This window comes from Echiichthys vipera, assembly GCF_963691815.1.
Source record: "Echiichthys vipera genome assembly, chromosome: 7".
Lineage (NCBI taxonomy): Eukaryota > Metazoa > Chordata > Actinopteri > Perciformes > Trachinidae > Echiichthys > Echiichthys vipera.
This window is the reverse complement of record NC_139832.1, coordinates 29,278,279-29,298,477: the sequence shown is the minus strand read 5'-3', so window position 1 is coordinate 29,298,477 and position 20,199 is coordinate 29,278,279. Positions and strand designations below refer to the sequence as shown.

At 38.7% G+C, this 20,199-nt stretch overlaps 1 protein-coding gene across 1 annotated transcript in view; it reads left to right on the top strand.

Annotated features, from left to right (window-relative positions):
- Positions 1-10,432: 10,432 nt before the first annotated feature.
- Positions 10,433-20,199, top strand: part of hydin (HYDIN axonemal central pair apparatus protein) — a gene marked incomplete at both ends in the record, with an annotated part of 121,953 nt that continues 112,186 nt past the window's right edge. The window contains 4 exons of the mRNA XM_083916955.1: positions 10,433-10,537; positions 10,908-11,042; positions 13,256-13,455; positions 14,514-14,638. Of these exons, the coding sequence (XP_083773081.1) occupies positions 10,433-10,537; positions 10,908-11,042; positions 13,256-13,455; positions 14,514-14,638 (565 nt within the window). The remainder of the gene's footprint in view (positions 10,538-10,907; positions 11,043-13,255; positions 13,456-14,513; positions 14,639-20,199) is intronic.

The window sequence follows — 20,199 nt, the reverse complement described above, 5'->3', positions numbered from 1 at the left end:
GAGTCGTCTATAATGCCCAAGGCTGCAGGACATTGAGTTCATGTCCTCAATACTTTATAAATATATATATATATATATATATATATATACACTTGAGACAACACTTGTCACATGTCTCAAAATGAGTTAATTGGACCAGAATCATAAAGTCATAAAGTCATAAGATGAAATTGCAGTTGGTATACTGTGAATGTGTATATGCATATTAAGTATGTGCCTGTAGGAATTTGATGTGTGTGAGTGGGTGTGTGTGTGCACACGCTATGGATGTATACATATACTCATATTTGCCCAGTCATCTCAATATTTTTATTTCACGATCTGAGTTAATTTTATGGGAATAATCTAATTGCCTGTTTTTTTTAATTTCTTATTTTGTATTTTTTATGATTTCTATTCAAACTGTTATTTGTCTTGCTTTTTAGGGACCTCAGGAGAAATAGTCGTCACCATGTTGACAACTAATGGGGATCCAATAAACAATAAACAGGGGCAACAATTATTACTCAGAAAGCATACACTGTCACTCATAACACGCTGACCTAAACAAACAACAACATACAAAGAACTGCATCAGTTTGCTCCAATATCTTTACATTTTTCTACATATTTGCATTTTATTTTAAAAAAAGATTATGTTTTGGCAGATTTTCAAGCCTTTTTTATTAGATACGACAGATAGGAAATGGGGTGAGAGAGGGGGAGGGGGAGCAAGCAGCAAAGCACCACATGTCAGAGTCGAACCCACGGCCACTACCTCGAGGACCTTCAGACTCTTTACATGGGGCAACTGCTCTAACCACTGTTCCACTGGCCGCCCGCATATTTGCCATTTAATTGTAAAAAATAAAAAGTTGAAACGAAAAACAAATTCATGAAATTCCAAGGCTGCAATAAAACAAACATCATCAACATGTATAGTATGATGAGTCAAACTGTACAGTATTGAGGGGTCTAGTCCTCCCTCTCTCCTGGATTTGTCTACACGTTCACATAAACATCACATCTTACATCTTCTTTTTCAGCTGAAATTACAACCAGCTAGGTTTTGAATAATTTTCTTTTAATTTTAGTATAAATATTTTGCTATGATTTTCTATACAGAAATTCACATTCACATGAATGTGTTTTTAACAGTGTGTTAACGTGCTGTAAATATAAAGTGTTTTGCAGGTGGTGGTGTATGAATGAGAAAAGAGTTCATAGTTTTGGGGAAATGTGGACACTGAATGCATTTTGTGCAAAAGCATTGAAAAATGATTCACAGACTTCTGTTTCATCGACTGTAGACGACCACTGCAGAAATGCACAAAATGTGACTGTTTTGAATGTGTTTTTAACATTTTTCAAAAGTGTATGTTCAGTTCTGACCAATGTATGTCAGCAATTGAAAAAGAAAAAAACTGTTGTGTGAGGTTTAAACGTCAATACTGTTCATTGACTCAACAGAACATAGAAAAATGACTTATTAGCCATTCCCATTTGGGCCTGTGGGAAAAATATGTATCAGGGGTGACAGGGGTCAAATAATAACAAGCTCTGTAAGATATAAATACAAAAATAGGTGTATGTGTCATGAACACAGTCAGTCAAGAGGGGTAAATAAGTGGATTTGTAAAATTGTAGATTAATCTAGAAATTCCTGCCTCTCTAATCCCCTTTGTAGTCTCATTTGTCCTTATAATGACCCTCTCGAACACACATACAGTCAGTGTTGGCTTTGTGTGTATGTGAGTGAGCGTGTGTGTGTGTGAATGAGTGCGTGTGTGTGTGAGAGAGAGAGAGAGAGAGAGAGAGAGAGAGAGAGAGAGAGAGAGAGAGAGAGAGAGAGAGAGAGAGAGAGAGAGAGAGAGAGAGAGAGAGAGAGAGAGAGAGAGAGAGAGAATGTTTATTTGCTAAATACAGTAAATATAAGATGGGACATATACCGTAACTGATTTACAAACCCCTCTGGTGTTAAACAAGGTGATGTCCTGTCCTCTAGATTGTTTTTTGTTTGATATAATTTGTAAATGACCTGGCTCTTGAAATCAAGAATGCTAATTTAGATATACATTTGGGTATTTTGCTCTACGCAGATGATTTTGCTCTTCTGAAACAGAAGATGATTTACATAATACGTTAAATGTATTAAAGACCTGGTGTTACAGATGGAGGCTGTCAATAAATCAGACAACAAATAAGTCATTTTAGAAAATAGGTGTTCCATGAAGTGATTTTTTTTTTACTTTTTGGAACATTACATTGGACTATGTATCTGAGTATACATATCTGGGATTTCTTTTTGATGAATTTATGACTTACAGAAATGGAATTAAACGTTTGGCTGGTCCAGACCTCGGATATTCCACTTTCTCTCAACTATATGATGCATATGTTTCTACTTTTTTGAATTATGCTGCTGGGATATGTGGATTTAAAGAAAGCCTAATTTTAGATGCAGGACAAAACAGAGCTATACATTGTTTTCTAGGCATTCATAAATTTAGCCCTTTTCTGCATGCTCAGGGGGACATGGATTGGATTCCTGGATCAATAAGGAGAAAATGTGAAATGTGGAATCATTTCAATAATATGTCCGATGACAGGATCAATAAGAAGGTTTTCCTTTGGAGTAAAGTTCAGAACTGCCTTGAGGACCATCAGACTCTTTACATGGGGCAACTGCTCTAACAACCGTGCCACTGGCTCTGGGCTGCAGAGCTTCATGCTGTCTCTGGAGAAGCCGAACAACAGTATATCTATAGAAATAGTTTATCATGCAGGGTAGACACAATTAGAAAAAAGTTACTTGTTTGATTTGAATAAAAGTGGTTAAATGACATCTTGTTGAAACCGAAATGATGGTTTTTACCTGACAATGACAGGATGGAACGGGCGTTTACTTTCAGTGTTTATAAGATTATAAGTTGCAAAAGCCTAGAAGAAATGTCAGGATGGTTTATTTTTGGTAGTATTAGTATCGTTAAGCATCTAGTTTTGGTTTTTGGTCTTTTTTTGTGTAATAATGTTGTCTTGTAAGCCCTTGTGGGCTGGACCTATTTTTTATGCATGACACAATAATAAAATGAAATTAAATCAAATCAAATCAAAAGCTCAAATCTTTAGTTACATCTTATATTCATGAAATTAACTTGATATGATATATATATATATATATATATATATATATATATATATATATATATATATATATATATATATATATATATATATAATATAAAGGGGATATATATATATTCATTTATTTATTATTCTTTTTTGCTGTGTATTATTGCCCAGGGATTTTAGATTAGCATAAAGTAAATGGGTGATTACTAACAAGTACAGCAAATGGCAAAGCACAATAAAATACAATGATCAAGGCCAAGGGTATGTGTGTGTGTGGAGAAAATAATTATTTGTCACATTTAGTGCTGTTTTAATTACGTTTCCCTCGTTATGACATGCAGTCAAAAACAAAACAAACAAACAAAAAAATAAAATTTTTCGCCAAACCATCAAAATACACAATCAAATATTTTGGCAACATACATCCCTTTAGCCTTTGAAATGAGTTTTCTTTTTATACTTTGCCTTTTAATTTTCAAGTGACGCGAGTTTTGCAGTCGCGAGCCAATCATAAAACAGTTTACTGGGAGGTCCGTGGTCTGTTGTCTTGGCAACAAACCCCAACAAAATTGTAGCGTCCATCCCCGTCAGATTCTCCTAATCCATAGTCCGTATATTTACCTATATGGAGTGGAAGTGGAAAGACAACTGCTTGACTGGTAAGTGACGAAAGGGAAATATTGTCACATAACAGCCTAACAAAGTTACGGGAAGTCGAGAGAGAGATTGAAGACCTCGGGCAATACTGTCTAACCTAACTTCAACCGTATATATCATTCTATGAGTAACGTTAATGAGTAACGGTAATGTTAATGCAGTTTAAAGTAAGATTTACGTCAAATTTTCCCCAAACGTAACGTTACATTAACAACCTAACGTTAACCTTATAGGCTGGCTAAAGACGTCATGCTCGCCGGTGACGTTAACACCCATGGATCCTGTTTTCACGTTATTTGTAGACCTTTTCAAAGATGTAAACATAACCATTCTAAATGTGCCCTGGTTTATTTCCTGTTGCAGTTCATGTGAATGTCATAAACGGACAGGAAGTTAACAAGGGCCAAGGCTGTTGCCTAGCAATGGAATTCCGTTGAAAAGGTCTATTATTGTGACACTGATTGTAACACTGTTCTGCCTAAGAAAACATGAACAATGTAATAGGGTATGAATGAATAACCTCGGGGTTACATTATTAGTTTTAATATTAGTTTTAATATTATTATTATTATTATTATTATTATTATTATTACTATTATTATTATTAGCCTATCATTATTTTTACGAATGAGGCTTTTAGAACTAATAATAATACATCCATGTTAGCATCAGATCAAGGAAAACCAACGATTTTGCGTTTGACACAAATGGAGTGTAGCATTATGCTAACCTAGCGTCTCATGGATCTAAAGCTTTGATCTTTTTAATTTCGACAATATAACATGTGACAACCCATCGGTAAGGTCCTAACGGTTCGGCCTGTGACTGTTGGTAATTTCACCTAATGCCGAAATGTGAAGTATTCAAACTTAAAGTTGTCTGGAAAGTTAAGCTAACGTCAAATGGTACTTGTTGCCGTAGCAACGGTAAACATTCAGGTAACGTTTGGTGTTAAGTGTGTGATCAAGCTCATCATGTGAATGAAATACGTTGTCCATTGAATGAGAAGCCAGATTTGATCTTCTCTCCATGTACCTTTGTTTTGCAGGTTCATGTGTTTCTAAACAGTCAAAATGACAGACATTCCGCTTCCCTCAAGAAGAAAGGGGTTAAAGCCTCTCAAGCCAAAAAGGGTGAGGATATCGTGTAATGACAGTTTGTAACTTCACACTTAAGAAGTCAGAAGCTGCTTCAAATAAAAGATTGTCCTAATAATTATCTTGCTTTTTTAGGGAACAAAAATCAATACGTGGCTGCTGTCTCTTTTGGCAATGGCCTCAGCTCAGCAATTTTAGGCTTTCGCCTTGGCTGATTGTATCTGTACCTAGAGTGGTTGACAAGAGGAAGAAGTACTCTTACTTTAATTAGATTTTTCTCAGGTCAAAATGAGATCCACATAAAGCTGATGATCTGTCCTTAGAGTCGATTATATTGATTTCAAGTTTGATGACAGCTAATTTCTAATCATCAAACAAACTTTGTTTAGCTCCCTTGTAATAACAAAACGGAAGCAAATGCATTGACTAAATATTAATTCAATAAAAGCATTAATTAGTATCCTATCTATCTCTTGTCTGTCTCACAGTCAATAGCAGTGCTTTTTATTTCTCTCTCTATTGCTAAGTGTACTAAAAACACCTTAAATGTGATATAATAATAATACATATGATTTGTAAATAAAGCAGTGCAACCATCATATCCCACAGCACAATGTTAAAAGTTATGTGGGCTATTATAATATGCCATTTTAAAGAATAGTGTTTACTCAAGCAACTTTGTTGTCTCTGAATAATAGAACAGAGTGTATTATGGATTCACACCTTACTGGCAGCTATTGAATATTGCATATACAATAACCTCCTCTGCTACATTATTCATTTATATTTTAAGCTAAAATCTTTCTGACCTAACCCTGAAATAGGCTAAGTGCAGTTAGATGTTTCTTTGCTTCTGGTGAGTTGATAAAGAGGTGCCAGAGGATTTCAGGGAGTATATTAACGAAAAAATGCTGCATATAGTCCTCACTCACTACTAACACCCTTTGAGCACATGAAATTAGTTCATTTAAATGTTCTTAATGCAGGCATATGTGCATATGTGTCATTGCTGACAGCTTTAAGGTGAGTACAGCTCGTGTGCTCATTATCATTTTCCCCCCTCTTTCTTTATCAGAGGTAACAATGTTGTTTGGTGTGGTGCCTCATCACTGCTGAATTAAGAGGCAGGAAACTAGTTATCAGTGCAGTTAGCATAATAGCCTGCTGTGTGTTTGCAGGTGACTCCATCTGTGTACACCCAGATGTTACAGTCTTCAAAGGAGCACTTGGCTAGCACCGATGAGATGCAGCAGCCCCACATCCTGGAACTGCTTGACATGAGCAAGACGACACATCACAAAGTAAATGCCAGCCAGTGTTGTGATACATAACTGTTTTCACTATCTCAAAAAACACATTCTTATGATAGATCAACCAGAAACAAATCCTGCAGATGGCACAGTAATAGTGAAAGTTTACAGAAGGCACTGATAAACATGTTATCATATAAACTTGAAACTCATACTAGAGGGACATCAACAACTTCTGTGACAGCGACAGCCTATGGCAAAAGATAAAAGTTGGACAGGAGTTTGCCATTACCACTGCCAACTGCAGACAAGCCTCAGCTGCTGACTTTCATCTTTATGAGAATGAAAACCCAAGGGAGTCCACTATAACATGAGACTCAAAAAAATACATTACAACCTACATTTGAGTTTGACAACCAACTACAAAAGATTTCCACACAATGATGTATAATTAGGTACAGTATAGAAAATTGCTTCTTTAAAATGTTCCCAGTGTTACTTATACTGTACAGTTGGAGAATTTGTATCATACACACACAGTTTAGCACCATACTTAGCTTAACTACTGGTCAAGTCAAATATGAGATCCAATGAGCTGAACTAATAAATTATTAGGGAAAAAAACCCAAAACGATTCATGTTAAAATTGTGATTCTTATCTTCTAAGAGATCAATTCATAACTTCCAAAAATCGATTCTTACAAACCCTTTTTCCTGTCTCATCGTGCACACTTTGCGTCGCTTCCATAGAACAGCGTTGCAGCAAGGTTTTGCAAGATGAAAGTAAAGTACTTCGGTTACACAAAGAAAGCCCACTGCGATCAAGTTCATTTGTTTCTCCCTAGTAAAGACATGAAGGTAAACACTTTACTGTCATTCTGTCTCACTCTGCAGTCTAAAACTCTGACATGAAGGTAAACACTTTATTGTCATTCTGTCTCACTCTGCAGTCTAAAACTCTGACATGAAGGTAAACACTTTACTGTCATTCTGTCTCACTCTGCAGTCTAAAACTCTGACATGAAGGTAAACACTTTACTGTCATTCTGTCTCACTCTGCAGTCTAAAACTCTGACATGAAGGTAAACACTTTACTGTCATTCTGTCTCACTCTGCAGTCTAAAACTCTGACATGAAGGTAAACACTTTACTGTCATTCTGTCTCACTCTGCAGTCTAAAACTCTGACATGAAGGTAAACACTTTACTGTCATTCTGTCTCACTCTGCAGTCTAAAACTCTGACATGAAGGTAAACACTTTACTGTCATTCTGTCTCACTCTGCAGTCTAAAACTCTACCTGCAGAGAGGAGATGAAGTATTAACTTTAAACAAACACACCACCTGAAATACAAGTCATCAAATGTATTTGTTGTGTCCACGTCCGGTTTTCAGTTTTCAGAATAAAGTGTTACACAACCAGGCCCAAATACCAAATAAATATGGAAATAAGATTAATTGCATAATATTCACAGAACTGTTCACTGTGGAATTCCAGATTAAAAGGCCTTATAAAATATACTTTACACTAAAAAATTATATTGTATTAAAAATGACTAACTGGCAAAATACCAGGTATTACTTTTGTACAATTTTATTTTTAAAATGACCAAGATTCTGAGAAATAAGGCAGATTTTTATTTTTGTACAACTTGATATAATGTTGAAGTAATAGAGAAAGTGAAAAGTAACTACTAAGACATTTTTATTTTACACAAACACTTATTGTGTTCACTTTTTGGGTTATTTGTACAGTGTACTGTTATTGTTATGTATTGAATATAATTGAAATATCCATCAAATATGTGACTTAGTCAGGGGTCGTCATTTACTCAGTGATAGGGAAGAGGTCCTTGGAGGAAAATGGTTACGAACTACGGTCTAACATACAAAGAGTGGAAACAGGGTAACAGCTGGCTTGGCTTTGCCCCAACATAACAAAAGCCACGTACCAGCACCTCTTAAGCTCAGTAATTAAAACATTAACTTAAAAAATTACAGTTTACCATTTGACAGTACAGAGTGTCATGTTCTAGAATATTTCTTGAACCGTCTTAAAAAGGCAGGCTAGCTGTTTCCCTCCTATCTTCCTTTAGCAACATTAACTTGGTAATATAAAATAAATCCTTCGAACCTAGTACTAACACCTAGGAAGTTATCTTATTATGGTTTTAGAACAATGACCCAAAGGTAAGGGATCAAAATGAAACAAAAACTTATACTTGTATACCACATGTTTGAGTCTACAGAATCTACAGAAAGATCAGTATATGTGTAAATGTTCTTTTGTGTGAGTACAGCATGTTTTTTGTGCTGCTTAAACTAGAAATTAGTCAACAATTAGGCATTTATTTCGTCAACATTTTTTTTTGTATAACTTGAACTTGATAGCAGTTTTATTTTTGAATAACTGTAACCTGTTATTGTTGCAGTCACTGAGAAAGTGAGTAATACATTTGAACAACACAAGTCACTCAAAATCAAGTTAAGCATGAATAAATTATCTTTGGTCATAGATTTACCTTACCTTACAGCAATCAGTTGATACCTTTGTCAAAAAATAAAGTAGAATCTTGTGCTTTCATGGCATAATTTGCCACACTGCCTTTATTATCTCACAGAGGACTGGAGGAGATCCTGAAGCGTGTACTAATTCAAAAATCATTTGTGAACCAAGAATTGTTTGAGTCGAATATAGATTCTGAATTGAATCATCACCCCAAGAATCGGAATTGAATCAAATTGTGAGACACCCAAATATTCCCACCCCTATTTTTAGATATACCTAAGTAAAATAATGGATATGGGTGACTTATTGAAAGTAAGGGTAGATAAGACCAGTAAAAAGACACCAATATTCAAACTTCTCATTATTTCATCATTATTCCTCTGCATACAGAGCATGTGCTGTCAGCTAAGGTCATTTACATTGTACCAAAGCTACTTCCCCTTAGTCAGCAGACACTAATTGATGGGCAAAGGGCACCCAAAGTGACTAAATGCGCTGTACTTTTAGAGTCAGAATAACAGGGGGTTTGGAGCAAAAATGGCATCAAAAGTTTGTGAAATGTCCATATATGAATAAATGCCCCATCATCATAATTAGGAGGACCCATTTTTGCATCTCAGCCTGTTCTCATTTTTGTTGACTTGTCCAGTATGCAAATGTAAATCTGATTAACCCCCACTGTGGGCCATTACAGGTGATAAGCAGGAGCAATGACTAGCAGGATGTTTTAGGTCATCCAGAAAGCACACTCTAACATACAGTACAGTATTATTTTCTTTCTCGATAATGCAGTGATAGAAGATAAATGAAAATCACTCAAGTTAACTTGAAGATGCCATATTTTCTTAGACGTATTATACAATTCTGGTTAAAGGAATAGTTCAACATTTTAGGAATTCTCTTTCATGACTAGCAGTAGACGAGAAGATCAATACAACTCTCTCATTTGTCTGTAGTTTAAAGTCATAATCCGTAAGATTTGAGATATGTTGTTTCTAGCGGCCTCTTTGGCGGTAAGATGTAATTGCTGGTGAGCCTGTTCTTTCAGAGCCTCCATCTTGTCACGTTCATGGTCACTATGTGTGTTGACTTTTTTTCGCTCTTTTGTAAAATTCACCTCCCTACTTCCTGTTCATCTCCTATATGTTTCCCTCTTAAATCCATACACACACTAATGTTCCTATTACACTTCTGCCCTTACGACAAGCCTGACTCAGAAGTTAGAAGTTCCCGATTACAAGTGAACATGGCGGCTTATTTACATGTAACACACAGATTGGAATATTCAGCAAAGAGGCTGTGCTTTCATTAGTGGGGCATATGATCACTCACCATTGACAGAAAGGAACTTAAAAGATAATTAAATAGAATCTTACGGATTATAACTTTAATGCACTGGTTCTCAGCCTGGGGGCCCCGACCCCTAGCTTCACAGGGGTTTGGGAGGGCTTTTTCATCTAAAAAAATATATTATTTAAGATACACAGTGGCTCAGATCCATAATTATACTAAGTTAATGACCTTACATTTAATCACGTCCAAGATGTATCTGTTTCAATTAAGATACACGACTGGTACCTTTGGTAACATAATGAATTCACTTGGCATTAAATCACTTTTTTGCTCTAGTTTGCTCTCTCCATGTGCTTGAGTCCAAGCTAGATTGATTAATGTTCTACACTTCCTCAAATCTCTGTTCATATGATTACTTTTATAGATACAGGGGGTGCCTTATTTTACCCATTTGCTTGATTTACCCCAGGAAAAAATTTTTAAATACTGTTTTTGTTTTAGTTTTCCCTTTTAGATATGGATCAGCCCCTTTTCCAGCCCTGCCCATCTGAGCTGGTCTTCCAGAACTTCGCTCCTGAGCAGACTTACACGTTACCTGTACTTCTCTACAACAAGGATAAGGTGTGTGAATGAGTGATGAATGCACAAATAACACTAACTGCATGGCTGCTTTGTGGCTGCTGAGCTGATGTTTCAACAAATACAGTCCAACTCTAGCACAGCTTTGACCATAGTGTGCTTGTGTGTGTGTGTGTGTGTGTGTGTGTGTGTTTGTGTGTGTGTGTATGTGTGTGTGTGTGTGTGTACACAAGCAGCAGAATGATTACAAAAGGTCATGGGGGATTGAAGGAGATTTATCACTGTAATTTGTACAAGACCCCATCAAGTAATAATGAATAAATCAGTGTGTGTGTGTGTGTACCTGGGCCTGCGTTTGTTGCAGTGTAGGGTTAACAATTTTTTGAAGTTTGTGTGATGTGTTTTTGCCAAGGTTCCACGACAAGTGAAGCTGGAGCTGCAGGACTCAGAGTATTTCCGTGTGGTCGGACCAAAAGCAGCAGGTCACAGGGTTGCCCCAGGACTGTCTGCTACTTTCACCGTCTCCTTCACCCCACAGGAGAACAAGGTACTGGAGACAAAGGGGACTTTGACAGCTACTTAGGCCCTGTTTACACCACAACGCTCGCGGATGAAAACGACAAAATATTTTATCAGATATTCCTTTTGTTTAGACAGCAAAAAAAAGTGAAACCACCCTCCAGAGTGGTAATCTTAATAACACTCCACCATTGTGTTTGCGTGTAAATGGGTAAAAACACTAAAGTGTGCTCTGATCTGCTCACGCTGGCTCATGCCGCGTACGTGTTTCATTTACATCCGTGTGCAGAGAACAGGTAAACAACAGCAAACATGTGGGACTGTTTCCATCAGTGGGACATTCAAGTGTTCTGGGTGGAGCCGAGGCGGTGGGAGGCTGCAGACCGTGCTGCAGATCCTTGTCACACTGTACGGCGTCCTGCTTCTCCGCTGTTAGGGAGAGAAGGAGAAGGAAGTTTCTACGCATGCACCAGCTCTGGGTGCTGTTGTGTGGCAGTGCTTCACCGCTCCACCTAGCCATCTGGTGTGCACACTTCATCGAATTTCACACAAAGACGCTTGTCTTAACACAGAATGAAAAGTGAAAACCCATACACAGTCTAGATTCAGGCAGCATCATGAAGTATCAAGGAAATGTTCATTTAAGAGGCTGATATTGAATTTATATTAATAGATGATTTGATGAAGTTGAAAACAAACTTGTAGGGAGGCAGAGGATAGGATGTGGGTATGAATGTGAAATTAGAGATACAATACAGTAAGCACCTCTACTGAAGATAATGATACAGCAAAAACACATAGATTAAATAGAGAATCTAAAATAATCACAGGTTATTCATTCAATTTGATTTACTTGCTTTGCTTTCATATTTTGTGCACATATCTCTGCTTAAGCTAGAATGTGACAGGTCAGGGGTCAGGCATTAGGTCACACCAGCATGCTGTTTAGTCGATTCCTACTCATAATGTGTGATAAAGTGAAACTGAGAAGCAAAGGTCAACATCAAACGTAGGGACATTATATTAAACGTAACATGATCCCTGATGTGTGTCATGGCTGCTCAACTGTTTTTAGCCTTGCTAGCAGTGCTTCTCTAGGGATGGTAAAGGTGGTCTGTCAGACGTTTGGTCCACAGACTGAAGAACATTCAATTCAATCAATCAATTTCATTTGCCACATGAATCATACAAGGTACAACTCCAGGGAAATTCAATTCCAACAGCTCCTTCAAGTTGTGCATTATTCATAATGAAGCAGAATGTGGGCGCCATATCGGCACATAGAAAGAGAAGAGTCACATGGTTGTACGGCGCTGTCTGGTGCACCAGGATCTAGCCTGATCTCGATGCACAACAACTACCGTCGCACCACATCTCTCGCTGGAAACGAGTCTGCCCAGCTCACGGGCCAATTGGGCAGGGCAGGGGAGGCTGGCACCAATTGATACTGATTTTATATCACATACTATCACCATACAATAAATTGAATACAATAAGGAGCACATATCTGGCTACCCTATAATTTACAAGAATCAAGAAAATATGCAATCATTCTAACATAACTCAAGCATCAATGTACTGCAATCATAAATGTACTAAGAGCAAAGAAACTCAAGAAGGAACTCATGTCTCAGACTTTGAAAACTTCTGATGTAGATGATCATGTATGATCATACGATCAGGTCTCACATTTAATTTCTCGAATACTTTGGTTCATGGGAGCGTACCTATGTTCGGCTGGGTCCTATGCTCCCCACTTTGTATGTGACTGGGTAACATAGGACCCTTTTTCCACGATCAGTGCAAGCTTGGGACCATAGGGGTGACCCCTGGTTCATGACTACATACTTGCAAAAATATAGCAATATTCCCATTAACCCCAGGTGTACTTTGTATAATGCTTATTAGCAAATGTTAGCATGCTAATATGCTAAACTAAGATAGTTAGGAAACAAGAAGCATACAACACAAACAAACTTGAAAACATTATACCTGCTGAACATCAATACGCTCGTATTGGTCTCGTGAGCATGTTGATGTTAGCATTTAGCTCAAATCATGGCTGTGCGTAGCAAGGAAAATACTAAAGGCAATGGTTAGGTAGGTACATTTTTTGTGTTTGTGTGTCTGCATGCAGAACTAATCCAGGACAGTCAGGTGGCTCAGCATCATCTAAGAAATACTTCAATAATATATGTGGCGATGAGTGTTTGACACGTTTTTTCCATTTTGTCCATTCAGGACTACCATCATGGACTGGTTTGTGTGACAGAGAGGGAGCGGTTTGAGGTCCCAATCCGTGCCATCGGGCCCCGTGCCATCCTTGACTTTTGTGATGAGTTCCATTTACCCGTTTGTCCTGTGAAAGCCTCCACAGAGAAGACTTGCCTAGTCCGCAACATAGGGAACAGCAAGGCCAAGTTCAAGCTAGACACACAGAGGTAAGAGTCAGTACGGGTCCAGGGTGGGCTTTTGCTACTATGTTTGAGTGATTTACATTTTTTTCTTGTTTTGGGACATTTCTTGAAACATTTTTAAACTTCTCAGCACTGCTAACATGCTATTCCTAAAACAGCTCAAAACACAATAGTTTACCTGTTACTCACCCGACACCTTTAATTAATGTGTGAAAATGTAACTGATCCAATAATTAAGCCATTGGTACCAAAATGACACATTCCTTTGACATTTTTTTCAGATGTTGAGATTGTCAGAAAGGAAGTGTGTTCCTCATCTCATGCTAGCCTCTCCATATCAGTGCAAGTTATGAAACATGGCTTGGCAGATTTTGACAATTAGATTGACTATTATGCATATGATTGCATGTTGGTCAGAACAACTCAGACTCCCTCCAAAGTCCCACCCTTCCTTCGCCCCTCTTGATACATCAGTTCTTCACCATTCTGTGCTATTTCTTACAGACCACTCGCTCTGTGAAGAGGCGGGCGAGAAGCGGTGACAGCGGTAGGCAACTGGAAGGGACCGGCGATGATGACAGGCAGGAAGCTCGGCCAATTATTTTATTCGGTCCGAATAAAGTGATTGGCCGAGCTTCCTGCCAGGTCAGACTTTTAACAGAAATATATGTGGATTGAAAATTGATGAGTTTCAGCACCTGGTGGATTTTTTTTAAATTTCAGTGTGCTATACGCTTATTAGGAGCATTTTAAGATTACAAAAGAAAAGTGTAAAAATGCAAGAAAGGTAAGAATTGCTTCAACTTCAGTTTTTTTTTTTTTTCCTTTTTAACAATTATGTTTTTAGTAGTTTACAAGCCTTTTATTAAATAGGACAGTCAGGAAATAGGGGAGAGAGAGAGAGGTAGACACGCAGCAAAGGGTCGCAGGCCGGAGCCGAACCTGCGGCCGCTGCCCCGAGGACCCCAAGCCTCACCACACAGGGTGACCGCTCCAACCACTGTGCCACCGGCCGCCCCTAACTTCAGTTTTTTATTCCACCTTGTGAAATAATTTTTCCATTGTATTTTATTGTCTTCCAGCCCTTTCTCAGTGACACCCTCCTGTGGGACTCTTGATGTAGGTGACTGGATGCAGGTGACTGTGGATTTCAACCCCATGGCTGTAGGAGACCACCGCAAGGACCTGATTCTGCACTACCACACTGGTGACGAAAATTCTTTTTACTAAAGATACCACATTTGGGGAGGCGCCAAAGGAATGAAATGGTACACACTTGTGGTCTCGTAAATGGGCACAGCCTCGGTGGAAAGTGTAGTGAAAGTCATGTGGATGGATGAAAAGTTACAGGTGCATAATTTATTTATATTTTCTTTTGCTAACATATATTATTTACACAGCTAACAGACATATTTAACATTGCAAAATTAGTAATTTGAGGCATTCATGAACATAAGTTGACGTTAGCTCAGCTGAGTTGCCAGATCTTGTGAGAGTCTGTTTCTGAGAAAGAAAAAATTGTTTCCTGATTGGTCTGTCTAAAAAAGGCCATTTTGGTGTGGCATGTGGAAGAGGGATCAGATATGTATTTGAGTGAATGGGATAAAGGGGATATCATATTCTGTTTTCACGTTCACTTCTCCCATTGGAATCAATGCTCTCAGGACCTGCCGCTAGTCTCCTAAAGAGGTGGTGCTGATTGATTGATTGATTGATTGATTGATCGATTGTTGAAGACACTGCACTCATGACATAGATGCAGGACATTACTGAGTTGCCCTGTCTTGCTTCTTAACTGTATGCAAAATGTAGCATTTTTTTTCACAAACTAAATTATAGTGTATTCGAAATGCCATCACAGGAGACATGCAGCAGGTTTTCAGATGTTGCCTCTCTTATTTGACAGAATGTATTTCTCACTCTGTCTGTCTATTCTCTTGTGAAACACTGTGTCACGCAAATAGATTTAATTTGGCTTCATCAAAATCTGACAATTGTATCGGTATTGCATCTTTGTAACACAGACACTATGAATCCGTACACTAAACTATGTGTCGCCACAACAAAGTACTTTGTCTCAGTATATCTGTTAGCATGACCCACACATGCGCACACATACATACATACAGAAAAGAAATTACATTCACACAAATGGAAGCAGAGATTTTCTGCAAAAATCTTGCATAATCAGCACTCTCAAATGGACCAGAACAAAAAAGATGAATGTGTTTACTAGAATCACTGAGGTATACACCATAATGAGATTCTCTTTCTGCAGCAATGGTGACCCTGAAGCAGAACGGGACTGCTAAACAGGGTCCACCATCGACACACACACACACACACACACACACACACACACACACACACACACACACACACACACATACACACACACACACACACACACACACACACACACACACACACGATGGTTACTGAAGTTTCCTCAGTCTAGCTCATGGTTTGATGATAATGGTTGTCTAACAGGCATTCACTTCAGTCAGACAAGAAGCTGATTTGTTTCATTCTGTACTTTCAATATTATTGCATGTGTGTGTTTCACTCTATCTTCCTCGCATATGCAGCCCATTTCAGTGTTTTTCACTGGCAACACAGACCTATCTGTAGCAGCCCAGAAAAATAGATTCCTGAAGCTCGTCTAATTAACTGCGCATTGTCTCCTTTCTAATTGTCTTATTTTTGCTGCTTGATTTAAACAAGAATATGGTGTGTGTACGATTGTATTTACTTGTATAAATGTGGCTGGTTTTGGATTTAACCTTGGATGAAGCAGATGAGTAGATACTAACTAGGTACTTTGGAGCTTGTGTTGTGTGGGTGTTTGTCTGCTTGGGGCCATGAAGTCAAAGGTGACATAAGTAATAGTAATGAGAGGAAAATCTATAACATCCTTAGGGAGCTAGGCTGTGAACATGGTGGCCACTTAGCCCATGATGGCTGTGTGGTATTTACTACTCAGTGCAGCTTTCTCTTAGGGCTTGTTTTCTCTCCTCTCCTGTCCTCTCCTCTCCTCTCCTTTCATATATTTATTGATGTTATGTACTGTAGACAATGAAATCCACAAATTCGCAGTTTTACGTTGAGAAACATTATTCTGTTGCGCAATGAAAAATGTTCCACCAGGTGTTTTCTTTAAGCATTTTACATCTTTTCCAGATTGTTATTTACCATGTCCTACAGTACCTTTTTGAGATGGACCTAAGGTTGGCGGGTGCCCTGTAATAGCAGCAACTAGTTATGTGCTCCAGCGGGGAATCTGACCCCGGTGCTGGGGTTTAGGCTGGCTGAGGGTCCGCTGCAGAGTGTGTGTAGTGGAGGCACTGCATGTGTGGACTCTCTGTGGTGGTGCAACAAAACCCTTCTCTCCCGACATGTGAAATATTGTAATTTTAGATGTTAGGTTATGTTAGCTTGCTTACTAATGCAGACAAATTGCTGGCTAGCTGACGTAGCGTAACACTGTCTTAACCGGATAAAGTCAGCTAATTCATCCAGACTCTCGGGGCTGGTCTGGCTGGTTTGCCGCTTGTAAATTGCCTCATCAGCTAAGGCTACGAAGCAAGCAACACCAGATCCATGCAGCGTAACTAAGTTACATCTAGCTGGCTAATGTTAGCTTGCCTTCGCGGATTTAATTCTGCATTTTGTTAGAGCTACAGTTAGGGTTAGGGGGAAGTGTTAGGGTCTACATAGGCCTATTGGCCGTGGAGTTCGGCACCGATTGGTGAAAAAAATGTAACAGACCAGGGAACATAGGCCCTTTCTGTGAAAAGCGGGGAACATCAGACCTTTTTCTTAAAAAAGGGTCTGATGTCCCCTGGTCACATACAAAGCGCGGAACATAGGACCAAGGGAACATAGGCCCTTTCCGTGAAAAGCGGGGAACATCAGACCTTTTTCTTAAAAAAGGGTCTGATGTCCCCTGGTCACATACAAAGCGCGGAGCATAGGACCAAGGGAACATAGGCCCTTTCTGTGAAAAGCGGGGAACATCAGACCTTTTTCTTAAAAAAGGGTCTGATGTCCCCTGGTCACATACAAAGCGCGGAACATAGGACCCAGGGAACATAGGTACGGTCCCCACTGTGGCTCGGCTGTGCTGCATGGATCTGCCGTCTTCTAAATATGATCGTAAATTATTTTACAGCATTATACGTACATGATTATGGTCAATTTTGTTCAGTCTCACAGTTCTGACTGGTATTTCCTCGCGGCTATGGAGTGACAGAAACAGGATGCTGACTGCAGTTCACTAATGGCCACCGGCGTCACTTATAAGAAGGGGTTTCAAAAAGTTACACAGAGAACCTTTAACTGAGATAAACTGTCAACTTCCATAATAAACGCAATCAAGCACGTTTGTCCTCTGTTAGTGGGACGCCTGTTTCAATACTGAATGACAGTCAAAAATCTAGAAAATGTATTTGTTGTTGAAACCGCAGTGACACAGCTAAAAACAAGTAGAATGACAAAGAGCCTCACTGAAGCTCAAACATGTTTCACACTAAACTGTAAGTACAACTTACTTCAAAAAAGAAGCAGTTCAATGTATCTACAATTGTGTCTGAACATTTGAAATGTAACATTTAGTAGTTTATTTAATAAATCAGACAATAATTGTGCAGGGCTGTATTGCACCCATACAATTTTTTTTCCCCAAACACATATATGTTTGGTGCTGGTCAGGGGGTACTTGGCTAAAAAAAAAAAAATGGGAGTACATTATTGAACAGCAGGATATCACCGGCAGGAGATTGTCCCTGATATAGGGGTTTCGGTCATTGATCTTCCACTGTCATTCCTTGCCTGGATCCAGACCTTCTGCCCACTACACAGAGTTGACTGATTTGTCTGGCATTGTGAAATGAAACTGCGGTGTCTCAGTTAAAACCCCAGACGAGTCAATCAAGCACCATGGATGGAACTAACGCCATTGATAACCTGTGTGTTTACATAGACAATACACATTGGCCAATAACAACCAAGTTAGTTACAATTTTATATGTTTGCTTTGACAATTTTTTCAATACTTTTAACGATTTTCCTCAACTCAACAGTTAGCAAACATTAGTCTGTGTAGGCTATACAATTAAGACATTTCTTGTTGCTTTGACAGAAAATACATACACAAATGTAAAATGCTTGAACTTCTTTTACAAACAAGCTCAACCAAAACCAAAACAATGGAATTTTACTGCAAAATGTAAAAATACTTTCACATAATATGTCAGAAAAGATCTAAATTAATCTGAATCTAACTTATAGGCAGACGTCAAAGTGATCAGCTGTTCATATTGTAGATATGTTGTGAAACACACAATACAATATACTGTCTGTTGTATCAGGGCAGTCCTGACACATATAATATAATGCAGTTTCTGTAAGTCCATCTGATGTTAGTGTTTTTATGCCATTGTGCTTTGATTGACTAAATGTTCCTGTTGGAAGAAAACATGTGTTACTGTTTTGGAAGAATTATTTGTCTTGAGACATGTTTGCAGTGTTTTGGTAGACATAGTGTATTGTGTTACCGTGTACCCCGTTTCTACCGCTAAACTCCATGGTTGCTACTGTTGTAGCTTTATAATTTTAAATATATCGTTTCACTGTCATAATCAGATTGGTCGATCCTATAACATTTTGGTAAGTCTAGAAGAGCTGCATGATTGAAATATTCTACCCCTATTTAAAGGAGCAGTGCGTAGGATTTAGCGTCATCTAGTGGTGAGTTAGAGATTACAACCAACTAAATACTCCTCCCCTCACCCTTCCCTTTCCAAGCTAAGGCAGAACCTGTGGTGGCCTACAGGTATGGCCACATTGCCTTTTTAATTCTCTTTGTTGTTTTTTTGGCGGTGAGGATTCCTTCTCCTATGGGGTGGCATAAGTATGATCTTGCGTTATGAACAAAAGTCCAGTGCAGGCTTTCAAATTTGCTGAGGCAGTGACAAACGTGTCTTCCTGAGCTCCTTCTCCAGTCTTCCACAGTCACTTAAGCTCAGTTCAGACCAAAGATTCACAATGAGTCGAGTTGAAACTTGCAACTAATTGCAACGTGCAGGTCTGCAGTGTTCTGAAACCTGCCCGTTCAGACCAAGGAGACGAGGCGAGACAGGTTATCGTCTCCATAGCAACGCCTCTCCGTACTTGCGTTCTAACCTCCGACTTTTCAGGCTTATTTTTGTAGTTGGATATAATTTGTAGCATTATAAAATATAAATGAGGACAGAGACAGTGAGATTCTTGCTACGGCTCCATTTCTAGTTGTGATGAAACGGAGAAAATACAGTTTTATTTCCCTGATTAACGGCTTTGTTCTGGATTACGACCGGCACTCCCTCTCATTACTCATTGTGTTGCTCGCTCAACCCGTTCTCTTTCCGTCTTTCTCTCTCTGTCCGTCTGTTTTTCCTCTCTCACGCGCTCGTTGAGCCTCCAATTGATTGATTGGCTGTTGAAACAGATGAATTGTGTTAAGTTCTAAAACCAGCTGCTGGCGATTTGACAAGTTGAATCGCTGGCGACAACATCAACCAACTAGATTCGCAACGAGACGGGTCAGTTCACACCGCTGCAACTTTCACCTGAGACATTCGAAAACAGTTTTGTTGTATTGCGAATCTTTGGTATGAACTGGGCTTTACAGGTACCACGTAGTGCTTTATGTCCCTCTCGGCCTTCCATAGTTTTTTATAGACCAGAAAGACATGGGAGGGCTTCACAGAGATTACCCTTCCTATGTAA